This window comes from Scophthalmus maximus, chromosome 17 (assembly GCF_022379125.1).
Source record: "Scophthalmus maximus strain ysfricsl-2021 chromosome 17, ASM2237912v1, whole genome shotgun sequence".
Lineage (NCBI taxonomy): Eukaryota > Metazoa > Chordata > Actinopteri > Pleuronectiformes > Scophthalmidae > Scophthalmus > Scophthalmus maximus.
Genome location: NC_061531.1, coordinates 2,523,298 through 2,538,060, shown reverse-complemented (window position 1 = coordinate 2,538,060; position 14,763 = coordinate 2,523,298). Strand labels below are relative to the sequence as shown.

General features: G+C 46.6%; 1 protein-coding gene across 1 annotated transcript; it reads right to left on the bottom strand.

Moving 5' to 3' along the window:
• Nucleotides 1-2,940: 2,940 nt before the first annotated feature.
• On the bottom strand, nucleotides 2,941-14,480 carry hoxb9a (homeobox B9a). Its single transcript, XM_035616466.2, has 2 exons — nucleotides 13,626-14,480; nucleotides 2,941-6,292 (listed from the first exon to the last, which is right to left on the bottom strand). Exons 1-2 carry the CDS (start codon nucleotides 14,236-14,238, stop codon nucleotides 6,057-6,059), a joined length of 849 nt encoding a protein of 282 aa, XP_035472359.1. The 5' UTR covers nucleotides 14,239-14,480; the 3' UTR covers nucleotides 2,941-6,056.
• Between the last annotated feature and the right edge of the window lie 283 nt (nucleotides 14,481-14,763).

Here is a 14,763-nt window from a genome sequence, read left to right as displayed (position 1 = left end):
ACTCCAACGTCCACCGTCAGCGGAGCCAGTTATTATCTGAAGACTCGGTATTAATATGAGGGGATAAAGTGAAGACATATTGGGTTGGCCACATTTGCCTGGGTTGAAATATGAATTTTGCCAGCGGAGGCACGTGGGTTGTCTTGTGCGGCCCATTTACTTTTTTGAAAATATCACTGAAGGGATGAGACCTGCACCGTCTTATGCTGCACAACTAAATCACTGTGCAATGAGACAATCTGTGTTTTTCCATTGCCTCAGAGCTGGGATATACTTAGAGAGAGAGGGGGGCGGGTGTTGGGAAAAGGGGGGGGGGGGGGGGGGGGGGGCAGTGAGTTGTGTGTCGGTGACTGTTTCAACAACACAACCACCTCCAAGAAACTGACTCCAGACCAGTGATTTGCAAATTTCAGGAATGTTATTAGAACCAGACTGATCCGGGCTTCTGACGGTGCGAGCTGCAGATCATATTACAGCCAGATGATGACTTTTATTTCTTCATAAATATGGATCATTGGAAGGAGCTCTCCGCATGAAAACTCCTGCGCGGTTTCCTCGGAGTGAAGAGGAAATACTTCTCCGCTCTTATTAAACTCCTTCATCTTATTTCTATGCACAGAGTGTGTCTTGGCAGATGATTTGTTGCTACTTGTGTTTGCATAGCATTGCTTACCAATCAAACTAATCTTCGTAAACTATTGCACGTAAGAGGAAATGTGTGAAACCATCTCCCTAGTTCTACAGCTGCTACACACTCTTGCAACATGTATAAATGCAACTATCTCCCACTTTGCCCATAACAACAGTACTGCTGTCACTGCTTCTACCCCGCTCCAGCATGTGACCATGACGTCCCCCTGGTACTTATCTGCCTCCATAAGTGCAGATGTATAACTCGATGTCAGTGTGCTGTGAGGCTCGCCCGTGCTGAGGGCTGGAGGCAGGCCCGCAGCAGAGAGCGGAGCGGGGGTGCTGGATTTAATGAAGCTCCAGCCCTGCTCGACCTTTGAGGAGTAGCACGATCATCGGCACCAGCTCGGCAGATGGTTTATGGGACGGCTTTGTTGAGGGTCCTGAGCACAGATCTGCTTGTAAATCCCAAGGCCACATTGATCGCGGCCTGGCTCAGCAGGGTGAGGGAGCAAGATTTTGTTTACTGTCACTCTGCATTCGCAGGCTGCATTCTCTGTCTTTAACGGTGCTACAGCTTCACACGCTGTGAGTAAAATGCCGAGGAAACTTTATTTTGACCTCGCCTGCTTCATCAAGCATCGACACACATTGTAAACTAAACGGATCGGTGGTTTATTATGATTTTGAGCATATTTGTCAACAAAAAGGAATCATATAAGCAGTAGAAACAGTTATAAATGGTTTATAAGTGTAGTCTGTGTTTGTAACAAACTCTTTAACTCCATATCTACATGGACAGTTAATGGATGACCGACGACCTGAGTTATCATAATTGTTCTCATCTGCAGGTGAACAATGAGTACATTTGGCTTGAACAGTTTAAACCATACCATGATGATTTATTTACTATGAATCATATCCACTGACATATCATCAACTCTCTTTTACAGATCACAGGCGTTATGATTGTTGGTGATTGTATACCTTGGTGTACAGCTGCTCCCACAGTGCGTTATAAGCTGCCTGTGCGTGTATACTGCTGATGAGTTCTTAACAGGGATGTTAAAGTGAAGTGCTACAGAGACAGATGCTCGTGCCGTTGGTACGGCACCTATTAATCCAGCTCGTGCTGCCACTCCCGCTGCTGACGGTGCTTGATTCTTTTTTAACAGGAGCTGTGCTGCGCTGATAGTGCAAAATGTACACACAAGTCTCGCAACCGGGGGCCCGGAGCTGCACAGTCCGAGCACACGCGGAGGGTCACGTGCTCAGGAAACTCACAGATCCTAACAAGTTACACACGGCAGCGCTTCAGGCCGCTGACCTCATGTCTTTAAAGAGATGCGTGAAATACAGTTAAAATAAATATATATATATATATATATATATATATAAAATGCTATTTAATGCTAAAAAAAATACAAGGGGCATTTCCAGGCATTTCAGGGGCAAGTAAAAAAAAAAAAAGAAGAAGCTGTTTTTCTTCTTTTTGGAGGGGTGCACCTTGAGGAATTTGGCAACATGGCCTCAACGAATGTATTTGCACTCGTGCGTGCAGCGGTGACTGAGATGATCTACGTGTTACACATGCTTTTCTACTTGTAGCCAATAATAATGATGTTACTGCTTCTGTAACCTCACTGACTTGGGGGGGGGGGGGGCTGCAACTTTTACTACTTGTTTCTGGTGCTACTTTATTTTAACTGTATTATTGTAAATGACTCCGCATCACGTGAGGAGCCGGGGAGGAAATCGAGTTCCTCGCAGACTCCGTGTCTGTCAGTCATTTGGTGCAGAGACACCAACACAGGAACCTCGGCGGCTTCACGAGCCCCTAATGGACGGATGACGACGCTTCTAATGAATGCACTCATCATCTCCGTGCGTGTGTGTTTGTGGGAGGTGGAGGGAGGGGGGGGGGGGCGGGGGGGGGGGGGGGTATTTAGGGGTTTGGAGCTTTTGGTGTTGCAGCCAAACAGACGCCCCTCTCCTTTTAAAGCATCCGTGTTCAACTGGAGAGAGACACATATTTCAAACACATGGCTGGCTCGTCCCATGTCTTCTCTTCTGCCTCCTCGTCCTGTTCCACGCAGCGACAAAATTCAATGTGGAGAAATCGGAAGACAAGAAAGAGAGAGGAGAGCCGAGCCGTCTTTTCCCATTGCAGCCACATTGGCACCAGAGAGCAGCGAGGAGGGAGAGAAAATATCTTACAAGATATGGTTTAAATGTTCGATTTTGGTAATATATGACACCCCCCCCCCCCCCCCCCCCTTCAGTGAGAATCAGCGACACATTAACATGACGCACGGTCGTATACTGTAAAAAGTCAGCTCTTTAATAGGAATTCCAGCATCAGCAGTGCAATCGCACAAATAAACAAGAGAAGACAACACAGAAGAATGAAGAGAGAGAAAACACACAAGTGGGAAGTGGGACATCTCCCATGGAGGAGAGGAGCAGAGTGACAGCATGTTCTACTGCTCGTCATTAAAGCATCTACTGTGACCACATGGATTCGATTTGTCCCATTAAAAAGCGGAGAGAAATTAAAAAAAAGACTCCCGGAGCTGAGTTCATATTTTATAAGAACAAGAAAATAACTCCAGGGACTTTGTCCCTTCTGTCAGCAGAGTAAACACTGAGAGAGAGAGAGCATGAATCAACATGTTCGGTAATTTTAGATGAAAAATGATTATTCATGTGGAAACATTGCTTCATCTGGGTTCCGCAGGCATCACTATTGTGTTCACTGTTAAACAAATCACAGACAGGAAGTGAAGAGCTCATCGGACTGACGTGAGAACAGATCTTTCGGACAGTCGGCACAACAACATGGGAAACACAAACAGAACCTAAACAACGTGACAAACAGAGGGGAGAAATCATCTATATATATATATATTACAGTAAGATACCATGTCCTGACAGGAGAAAACAACGTATTATGAGCATATTTCATTTCAATAAGAAAGACGAGGTGACTAATATTATATACAATAAATTAGGAACATTTCCTACCAAAACCTTCTACTTAGTCTTTTTTTTTAATTTTTAATTTTTGTTTACTATTAGCATTTTCCCTCCCACAGATTTAACACAAAAGAGCTAAACGATGACGTAACGTCTTCAAATGACTTGAGGCATGCGAAAACTATGTAAACATATTTACTCCGAAAAAAAAGAGGATTTGATCTCTCGTCGATGAAAATGTTCTGAGTGTAAGACTTCGCAAATGAGGCTGAGTTTGTGTGGACACGTTCACGTTCTGCTGGTAAATGAAACTGGAGCAAAAGGGTGTGTGTGCGTGTGTGTGCGTGTGTGTGTGTGTGTGTGTGTGTGTGTGTGTGTGTGTGTGATATTGGTGTCTAACTTTTAAAATGTTTTTGCACAGGAAACCATTAAGTCTCTCTCACACACACATACATACACACACACACACACACACACACACACACTGCGATGTAAACGCTGTAAAGCCAATGTGTTGTTTATGATCCGCCCATAAAACTGCCATCGGACGCAATTTAACCGTGCCGACACTTCGCACAGCGACACGGCGGCCGCTCGGCCTTCCAACGCGGCCTCTCTTGTCTCCGACACTGTCTGGCATCAGTAAAAAAACAAACTGCGGAAACTTAACTTCTGACCGGATAATAATACTCGTGTGTGCTGCTCTGTCGCTTGGTGTTATGTGGTAACAAAACCTGTATAGTTAAATTAAAAACACCCTGTCCAGGAGTTCAGCGAACGTGTTAACACATTCGCTCTGTCGTCAGTCACGGGCTGCGTAACCGTCGCGGCTGTATAGGCTTTATTCCTGAATGAGAGGGAAAAAAACTGCCTTGCATAGCAGATAATACACAATATAATTGTATGTATAAAAAAATAGAGCTGATTCTTTCGTAAAATGCTATTAATAAAGATTGGAAGGTGATCCCAGAGAAGATACTGAATAGTTTGTCTTTGCTAAGTTGCATGGACACATGGACTATGTGCGCATCATCTGACATTAATATTTAGACTTTATAACAAAAAAATACATCAATGCGGATTCGTTTAGGCTGACATGTCGAAGAAAGAAGAGTTCGGGTGACACTGTCTGAGACCTTGTTGTGCCAAGCAAAAGTGTACCTGCGTTATTAGTGGGGTGGATGATCAGGGCCAACTTCACACAAATCTGAGATTTGCACAAAACGGAGCCTTTGTTAGAAACCTAACTTAAAGACCGATGGGCGAAAAAATGGTGTCGCTTGGTGCTATCTCCTCTCAGATCAACACAGCCGGCTCGAGGCTGATGTGACGCAGGGCGGACGATTATCGATAGCCGATAAGAGTCGCGAATGAGCCACCGCCGCAGCCGCCGCCGTTCATAAAGCATCCGGACAGGTAGCTGGAGGTTGGGGATTTACAATATCGACATCAGTCTAATCGCATCCCAGGTTGCTGAGTCGGGTTGAACGCGGCTGCCACCCGTTGACTTCCAACCCTCCCCCGCCTCCTGCTCCTCCGGTATCGGCTCATTACTTAGGCCGACAAGCGGGAAACAAACGGCGGCTTGTAGACTGTATCACCGCCGACCATCGGGCGCTTTCCAATCAAATTCGCCTATCAACAAGAGAAACAAGAGACGAAGAAGGGCGTGTGTTTGTGTGTGTGTGTGTGTGTGTGTGTGTGTCTGTGTGCGCGCGCGCGCGCGAGCCCCTGACGTATTAATGGTCATGTGAAACCTCGGTTTCAGCACCTTCGCGCGGCTCCGGTTTCAGCAACGGGCCAATATATAACCAATAAGACGAATAGCAGTGCTTGAGGGAAAAGAAAAACTTATCTCTGTGCTGTGTCTGCGCCCCCCCCCCCGCCCCCTCTTCCTTTTGTTGACCAAAACGGTAAGAGTGGTTTGATACCTTTTTCCCCCTTTAATAAAGTAGTCAATTTTCAAAGCCTAATTAAGAGTGGAATATAAAACCGTGAATATGCCGGGTGCATGATAGCTACCACTTTATAAAACAGTCATATGTGTAAGTCCAGGAACAAGTGACGGTCAGTGTGTGAGCACTGACGCAAACTCTGGGGATTCCTGGTCCAGCCTCTTTTCGTTACACCGGACACCAGACGTGCGTAAGAGCTCGGTGTTAACGTGGCAGCGTCCTGGCACTTTGTCGGGGATCAATAGAGCAATGAATCAGTTGCACAGATGTACTGTGATTTTGGACTGAGCTCACGCGGTCTAGTGTCTGAAAGTCAACGGGCTGTACTCTTGTAGTTCTTAGGAAGGCCATTTTGTGTTGTGGACATAAAAAATAAGGGGACTTTGTATTGGCTACCCATGTGAGCGTGCGTGCGTGCGTGCGTGTGCGTGTGTGTGTGTGTGTGTGTGTGTGTGTGTGTGTGTGTGTGTCGGAATGCGTTGAGCCAGAGCCCCACTAGTCCTTGGGTTGCTCCTTGGTCTGTTTCTTCATTTTCATCCTCCGGTTCTGGAACCAGATCTTCACCTGCCGTTCCGTCAGGTTGAGCGCGCGCGCCACCTCGTGCCGCCGGTCCCGCGTGAGGTACATGTTGAACAGGAACTCCTTCTCCAGCTCGAGCGTCTGGTATTTGGTGTACGGGCATCGCTTCTTCCTGGAGGAGCGAGCGTGCAGCCAGTTGGCCGATGGGTCATCTGGAGAAAGAGACAAAGGGAAACTAATTTAGCATAGAAGTGGACAGAAAGCACGTGTTGTCTATTTAGCTCCATGTTTGTGTATCTGACTACATCACTCCCTGGAAGCAGATCCCCGCGTGTAAAAGTTGCAGACCCTTGTGTAAGGAGGCTTTGATCGAAAACGACCGAGTAAGCAATTGGCACTTGCGTAAACGGGGTTCGTGGTGTCGGCGGGGCCGCAGCTCTGACACAAATGGACACCACGTGAAAGACAGGCGGCCTGTTCCATCCAACCCACAGAAGGCGCAGTGGACAAATGTAACGGTTTTAAAGTGAGGAGGGGAAAAAACAGCAACATACATCACAGTCTGATCCTAATAATTAAATATAACGCAATAATTCATTCTGTATTCGCCAGTAAGTCAGTTGATATGGTCGCTACCACTGTTAATCACAAATTGTGTTCATCATTGTGTTTGAAGGTGACCTTCAGAGGACAATCAGAAGATGCTGCAATCACCGAGTCGGTGATCGCCGAGATAAAAGTAGAAAACAAAGCAGGGACACAGTTCACAGCAATTCGTAATAAAATAAAACGAAAGGAAAGCGATAGACACTGCGCGATGACAGCAAATGCACGAGGGAAGATGTTCGACAGTCCAGATACGTTTTCTTCCCCCTCTAGTTTGCGTGAGAATGGTAATCACATTGCAGCTCAGCGCACTGTCACTGCGTCACTTGTGATGGCTGCTAAATTAATAAGAGCCTGGAAATTTACGGCCCTGCCGGGATGAGAGGAGATGATATTTCTTGTGTTCATCCTTGGCCTTTCATTATACGCGTGTACGCGATTCAGTGTGATTCAAACTCAGGACTGTGCTGGACCCGTCTGAAGGTGTAGTGGTAAAAATGAAGGATCTCCTTTTGACGCGCAGCTCCATCTCGTTACCTCAGAGATGTCGGCACTCTTGAGGTGGGAGAAAACCAGGGCTGGCATTTCTCCTTTCCTTGGTGAAACGCGTTTGAAATGGTAAATAGCAGGCTTTTAAATAGGATGTACACATTTCGAGTGAGCAAAAATAACGTCTCCCACTTTCACACACACACACACACACACACACACACACACACACACACACACACACACACCACCTTCTCTAAATAGATCAATGTAATTAGCAGAGACTTGTGCCATGTTTGGGACGCATGGGTCTGGTTTTGGAGCTGAACGCTGTGTCTGCTTTTCCCCCTCTGCAAAGCAGCAGGCATCTCGGCTATGAGGCATCTTGCTGTGACTCTTCCGGCACTTTAAAAGACAACTCCGCTGAATTTATATGTAAGAAATTGCTCTTTGCTCGGTTTGACCATTTTTAACCTTTTTAACTCTATTTTTTTTTTACCTTCAATTATTGTCTGGTTTTTATTAGCTATGCCTTTCTTAAACAACACAGGAAATAAATCAAACTGATCGCAGATACCATATGAGAAGGTTCCATTTAAAAAAAAAAAGTGAAAACACATTCAGGAACAGAGGCAAAAGATGGTCCTGGGTGATTTACACTTTTACATCTTCTAAATAAAACCTTTCTCCAGGAGGGTCATTCCATGTGATTATAGTTCAGGCTCTTCCTCCTGTCAATCACAGCTCAGCAAAGCCGCCAGATTCCCATTGGTAAAGTTTTATATTTTTAAATGAAGCAGTTAAATACAATACAAACAGATACAGTAAAAGTCCCAGCTCTCTCAATAGGGGTAACAATTTCTTGTTTCTTCTTCTAAAAAAAAAAGTCTGGTTAACAATCAAAATGTAACTGCAACGCGGGATGTATTCGTAAAAAAGAAAAGAAAAACAAAAAGGTTGGTTCAAAAAGAAATTAGACTTTTTCTTAAACCGAGGCCTTTTCCTGTGGCAGGGGAAGCCAAGACAGAATGAAACACAGAAGACTTGTTGTCTAACCATCGCAGTCATTTCTGCAATAAGTGACGTCTTCATCAGTTTGTGCAACAACAAGGCCCAAGAACTGTGCGACCACAAAATTCCTAAATAAATGAGAGAAGAGAGAGGGAGATTTAACCTTACAGCCAGGAGCAGATCGGCTCTGCGGGCCATTTGGCTTACACTGGAGATTCTCTGTTCCCGTGCTAAATGTGGCCTCGGACTTGGGCCTAAAATGGCAGAACGGATAATCTTATCACTTACTCACCAGTCTGATCTATGGCACCTTTTGACGCCACCAAGGGGGAATTTGAGTTGGTGTCACTCCCCGAGGAGCCAGCCCCCCCCCCCACACACACACACACACACACTGATGCTGGGTGGAGGCTCCGTCTGTCTTCAATTTCACTGGTAATATTTTACTGCGATGACAGTCATGCTTGCTGTAATGCTATGGCAACTCACACAACTGCATATGACGTTCGGAACAATGTCGCCTTTTTCCTCGTTCGACACAAAGATCTGTTTTGTTTTGCACCATGGGGCAGTATTAGTTTATGTTTGAGTAGATTCTCTTCGGGATTTCAATGTTGCACAGGCAAATCTGCAGCTCGGAGTGGTTATAGAAGATGAATTCCACCGGGAATAGAACTGTTAAAGAAGACTTTATATATGCATATATACATGTATTGAATTTAATTCCCAAAATATACATGTAAAGAGAGATATACATCATTTCAGTTGAATTGAGTCGAAATTCATTTTTTATTATCATGATTTAAACCAAAGAATGTATATTATTCTTACTTTGTCTATTACACATTTGACTCATGAAGTTGCATCAAACACACACACGCATGCAGCGGAGTTAGTCAGCGGCCATCTTCTGTAGATATGTCCTTAATACCCTATGGAATCAATTTCCTCCCGCATGGCTGCAGCATGTAGAGGATCGATTTCCTCTCAGAACAAAATAGTGCGCGGCAAAGAGGTGAGCCGAGGGCAGAGGGTGGGGTGCGGGTGTACTGTGCTTTTGTCACACAGTAGAGTGGGCGCTTTGCATCCCCTCGGTGTACACAATCACCTCCAACACCATTCATCACCTTCGCCGCTGTGCCTTGTCCGTGACTGTCACCCATTGTGACAAACTAGATGTGGGGTGGAGAAGGGTTAGTGGGAGATGCTGGAAATACTGGATGGGATAGCAATGTTCTTCCTCAAGGGGTGGGAATACAGCTAGGGGGGGGGGGGGTGTCGGAAAGGGGTTACAGTGAAGAATATGGGTGTTGGTGTATTGTGCAGTCGGAACCTGGACTGACATTCCTGTAAAGCTGCCTGCTGTAGCCCTGCAGCACTACATGTTCAGTTGTTGGCCTGTTGTGTATTTTACTCTGTGTGTGTGTGTGTGTGTGTGTGTGTGTGTGTGTGTGAAAGAGAGAGAGAGAGAGAGCGCACAGTGATGAATGCATGGAAACAATGACCGAAACGGCTGCAAGACTAATATCCCATCCCATCTCTTTCTCTCGCTCTTTCTCCCTCCCCTCGCAATTTCACCCTAATAGTTCCAGAAACTGACCTCTCATATATCCCAAAGGCACGTTATTACATTACCCGAAGTCGTATTTTACCCCCCCCCCCCCCGGCCCCTACAACCCCCTTCCCTGCCACTTCAACCCTTACAACCCATCTCACCCAGCCACCAACAGCAACACGCCAATTAATGAGGGTTGTTCACCTGGCATTATAACTTAATAAACTTTGGGGGTAATAACTTTCTCTCTCCATGCCCGGCAGCAGCAGCAGCAGCACAACGAATGAAGTGTAACCTTGTAGTTTATTCTGGATGGTTGCCCAGGACCAGTAACACAAAGGGAATCTGTAGCTGGAAGCTGGCTACAACTGGATGTGATATTTCTAAAGGTAGGATACTACTGGTGCTATTCAAACTGCAGTCACTTTTGAATAACTGAGGGAAACGAAAACTCAGACTAGATCCGTGATACTGCTGCCTCCTGCCAAGATACATCAGGCAGGCACACTGAATTCTGAGAGTACAAGTTGATGCTTATTCACTTTCCTGCCGAGAGTTAACAACAAAACATTTGATTTTTTTGTCAATAGTAGTACTGGTATTAAACAAAAAAAACAAACTTATGATGGCTCAATGGCTTGTGGGTGGATTTTTACTTTTTGTAAAAGCCAGTTACCCGTTTCCTCATGTTCCCAGTCTTTAGGGAACAATAAGCTAAGTGGCTACTGGCTGTACCATCTAAAACTACAAGAAGTTAAATTAACTAGAACCAAACTGCCCCCAATGTTAGAAGCCCCGGTGGCATTTAGGAAATACAAAAGGCCGTCTCTAGAGCCAGCGGTTGGTTTGTCCACTCTGAGCTATTGTAGAAACATGGTGGATTTGATATAGATATATAGGGCTCATTCAAATGTATAAAAAGACTGATTCTTAGTTTCAGGCGCCATTGACAAAAAAATCCAATACCCATACCTTACACACTTGACCTTTATCCAGAAAAGTTGGTGATCATTTTGAAGAAAAAAAATTGTATGTAATGAAAAATTATCAGTTGTAATATCAAAACAGACAACCAGTTTTCAGACAGGGGTTGTGACAGTTTGTCATTGCAACACAAAGCAGCTACTAAACTGAAGGTGATGACCAACAGTACACTGAAGTGATGGTGGCTACAGCCAGAGAAGTACACGTGCACATGTTTCCACCAATGTTCAAAATGGCTGCCAGGAGAACAATAGAAATAGCATTCAAATTTAGCCAGTGAGGCTCCCACTACCTGCCAGGCTTAACACAGAAACACGAGAGGAGACAGAGTGTGTAGCCACCACCAGCCAGACTGGCACACACACACACACACACACACACACACACACACACACTGCATGTGTCACTGGTGGAAAGTCTCATAACTCAGACTGGAGGCTGATGGGCTCCATGCATCTAGCCCTTAACCAGCTCTCCTCTCTCTGATGGATAGCACACTCAGCTGATATAATAAGGTGACTGAGTGTGTTTATGCATGAGTGTGTGTCTGACAGACGAACAGGGAGAACCATAACTGTGTGTGTGTGTGTGTGTGTGTGTGTGCGCGCGCGTGTGTGTTTGTAATTTGAGTTTGGTCCTTCTCCTCCAGGCCAACGTGTGTGTGTGGGGGGGGGGGGGCACAACATGCACGGACACTGATCAAACGGTCACTCTATTCCGCCCTCCAAAATAAGCCAAGGAGTTTCGGAAAAGAAGGTTCGGCCCGAGCCAACAGCGTCCAGCACGTGATGGAGTCAATGTTGTCGTAGTGCGCGTTATGATAGAAAAACTGAGCAAACCCGTTTCGTACTGGCCAGACGCTCGATGCCGTTGTATCATGATTATCGTGTTTCCACGACAGGTCAAATATTATTAGTATTGTTGCCGTGTGAGCAGATGAATAGAACAGCGGCTCTCAAATGAGAGTAAGAGCAGCACACTGCAGACCATTATAACATCTAACCAGTTGTGAAATATCATGGAGTAGGAGACGGTTTGAATAAATATGACCAGGGCCCTGGCTAACTTTGGAAGGCGATTCCAGACTTTGAATATTAAAACAAGAACAAACGCGCGGCACGTGTCATAGTTTTTTTCCAGCTACACTCGCACTAAACGATATACTTTCAATGATTCACGTCCTTCACGTCTTTACAAATCGTGAACGCTCCACGTGTGACGGAAAGACAAAACTCGAATCCTTTGTCCTCGCTGCTCTCCAGACCGAGGCACCATCAGAATCCGCCGGGGGCTTGGCATGATCCCGTGCGGATGTGTCGGTGCTCCCTGTCCCCTCAGCAGAATTTGGTCCACCCCGTGACAGACTGACTTATGAGGCGTCCGCTCTATTGAGAACCGATCTAGCTTTTCTCTGTGGCTCCGAGCCACCTGGTCGGTGATGGACGGCCTGACTCCTTTTATGGTTTTTATGATTTTTTTTTAAAGAGGACGGGGCCGTGTTATGTGGCTGACATACAGCGGGTAATTTCAGTTGATGGACGTGGAGGGGGAGGCTAACAATGAGGGGGTTTCTACTTATTGTTACTGTTATATTTACAGCCCGGCGCTGCGGAGAGGTGCTGTTTCGGGGGGATATTTGAGCAGAAATATGACAGTGTGTACGCAGAGGGAAATTAGGATCATTTTTTGGCTGAAGAATTCATATTTGAGCAAAGTAAAAAGTAAGGTTGTGTATCTAACCGGCCCCACAGAAGCCCATAGTTAGAACGTCACGTCAGCCATTATAGGACTGACTACCTTAAGAGAACCGGGACTGTCCGTGATCCTCATACAGCTCCGGGTGCCCGGGTTCACCGTGAAGCAGTGTAACTCTGCTCCGGAGAGATTCCGGCTCTTTGGACCGGGCAAACATTCTGGCTTGACACGGGGAGCTTTACAATGCAGTGGAGCGTACAGCGCGATAATTGAGGATTTTGAATTATATAATAAACGTCTTTTAAACAAATCGAACGCACCCGCTCTCCTGGTCCTTTTCAGGCGAGGGGGCGATTGGTAACATCCATGTGGAGGCTATACCCAAACTCAGCAGCGTCCTGTGCGGAGAGATTTGATGATGGAGATCAGCAGACTATAGAACACTCAAAAATTGGACCATGAGGTTCTTTTGATTTTTGATTTTTTTTTCCCCTCCGATTTCAATATTTTGATTTTTGCACTGACTTGGAGCACCTGCTGCTCAATGACATCCCTTCTGATTTGCCCACTTCAACCTAAAAGCATTTCAGTGGAATCCCAATCTTGATTTAATTATGTATTCCCAATCCTCTAATAATATGTTCCTTTCAGATCATGCATGCAAAGCTATATAAGGCAGTTTTATGTGTTTAGTTTGGGCTCCTGCCAGGTTATCAACACTAAAGACCCTGAGTACTTGTAGATACTTTCAAATCACGGGCGGATTAAGTTACAGCTTCACCTGTACACCCACGCCGTCTTTTTGTGTACACCGTGTGGACTTTTAATCCAACTCTGTCAATCTCGGAATTTTAAGGATTTCAGAATATTTATCTCCTAAATTGTAAATATTTGTTTGTCGACCACTTGCTGGAAGTGTGTGACATATCAGAAAAATCCCACACAGCGGATGGCTTTAGGTAACGTCACAGAATATGCCTCAGTTATTAAGCATCTCTGTAGGTGAATCTGTTCCACGGGAGCCCGCTGGTTACGCGCGGACGATACGGGCCAAATATCCCAGTCCGCGCAGAGAGCAGAAGGTGGGGGCACCGTGGCTATCCGGCTCTTTGTTCTTGTTTTATGGCGGCATTAAAAGCATTTACAATCTCTCACTTCCTGCCCTCTCGCGCGCGCGCGCTCTATTTCCTGCTTAAATAACTTACTTTGATCCACGCCGTCTTTGTCCTCACTCCCTTCACAAATGTCCTTATTTTCCTCGAACCGTGCTCCCGGGATGGCGGCTGGGTGGTGGCTTATCTCCCGCGCGGCCGTGGAAGTCGACTCCAGGATGTAGGTGGTGGTCTCGTGCGGGAGCTGTCCGCCGATTTTGCCTGCGATCTCCCCACCGAGGTGACCGAGCTGGGGCTCGAGCTTGACCTGGCCCGTCTGGCCCTGCCCCGGCACAGACTCGGAGCAGCGCGGCGCGCAGTCCAGCCACGATCGGAGGTACCGGGTGTCCGCGGCGGGAACGTGCTGGGCTGGGATGTAAGGGTGGTAGACGGTGGGGAGGCCACTGGCAGCGTGGTGGGGACTGAAGGGGCTCCATGACGGCGAGAAGACGGGCGGCTTCGGCTGGAAACTACACGATGGGTACGACTCGGGATGGGGATGCTCGGCGTGCGCAGCGCCGCCAGGCTGTCTCCCGCCCGCTGCTGCTGCAGAGCTCGAGCCGGAGTACTGGACGCTGGGGAAGCGAGCCGGGGTTGAGAGTTCATCGCTCTCGTGACTTATGATGGAGTCCACGTAATAGTTGCTCAAAGTCCCAGAAATGGACATTCTCGGACATTATCTGCGAATCGCCCCGAGTTCACTGAACACAGAAGAAGAAGAGAGACATGACGAGATTTGCTCTCTTCCTCCCTCTTTCTCTTCCTCTGTCCTGTCGTGTGCTGGCTCTCCCCCTCCCTTCCTCTATCCTGCACCCTGTCTCTCTTTCTCTCTCCTAGAGCCCCTTCCGTCCAAACAACTTGTTCACTATAGTGAAACAAAGTGCTACAGCCTACAGAATCGCACATTGCACATGCGGGGGGGGGGGGGGGGGGGGGGTCGGTGTGTGTGTGTGTGTGTGTGTCGGGACTGTGCGCGAGGTGCAAACTGATTGGTCAGACCTTTTCTTCTAGCCTGATAAAGCGTCAATGGAGCGTAAATCAACCCTGAACGCTGGCCTTTCTCTCTCCCCCCCCCGCCCTCTCTCTCTACTTAATAGATAGCCCCCTCCCCTCTAAATAAATTGTCTTGTTTATATGCAATATGCAAAAAGGACAGTTCTTCCGTATGGAGTCTGTGTATCTATGGCTGCTG

Excerpts from the sequence above, each read along its gene's own strand:
- hoxb9a (XM_035616466.2), bottom strand. The coding sequence starts at position 14,238 with ATGTCCATTTCTGGGACTTTGAGCAACTATTACGTGGACTCCATCATA. Across the intron at positions 6,293-13,625 it reads CAAAGACGGCGTGGATCAAA|ATGACCCATCGGCCAACTGG; the intron begins GTAAGTTATTTA and ends CTCTTTCTCCAG.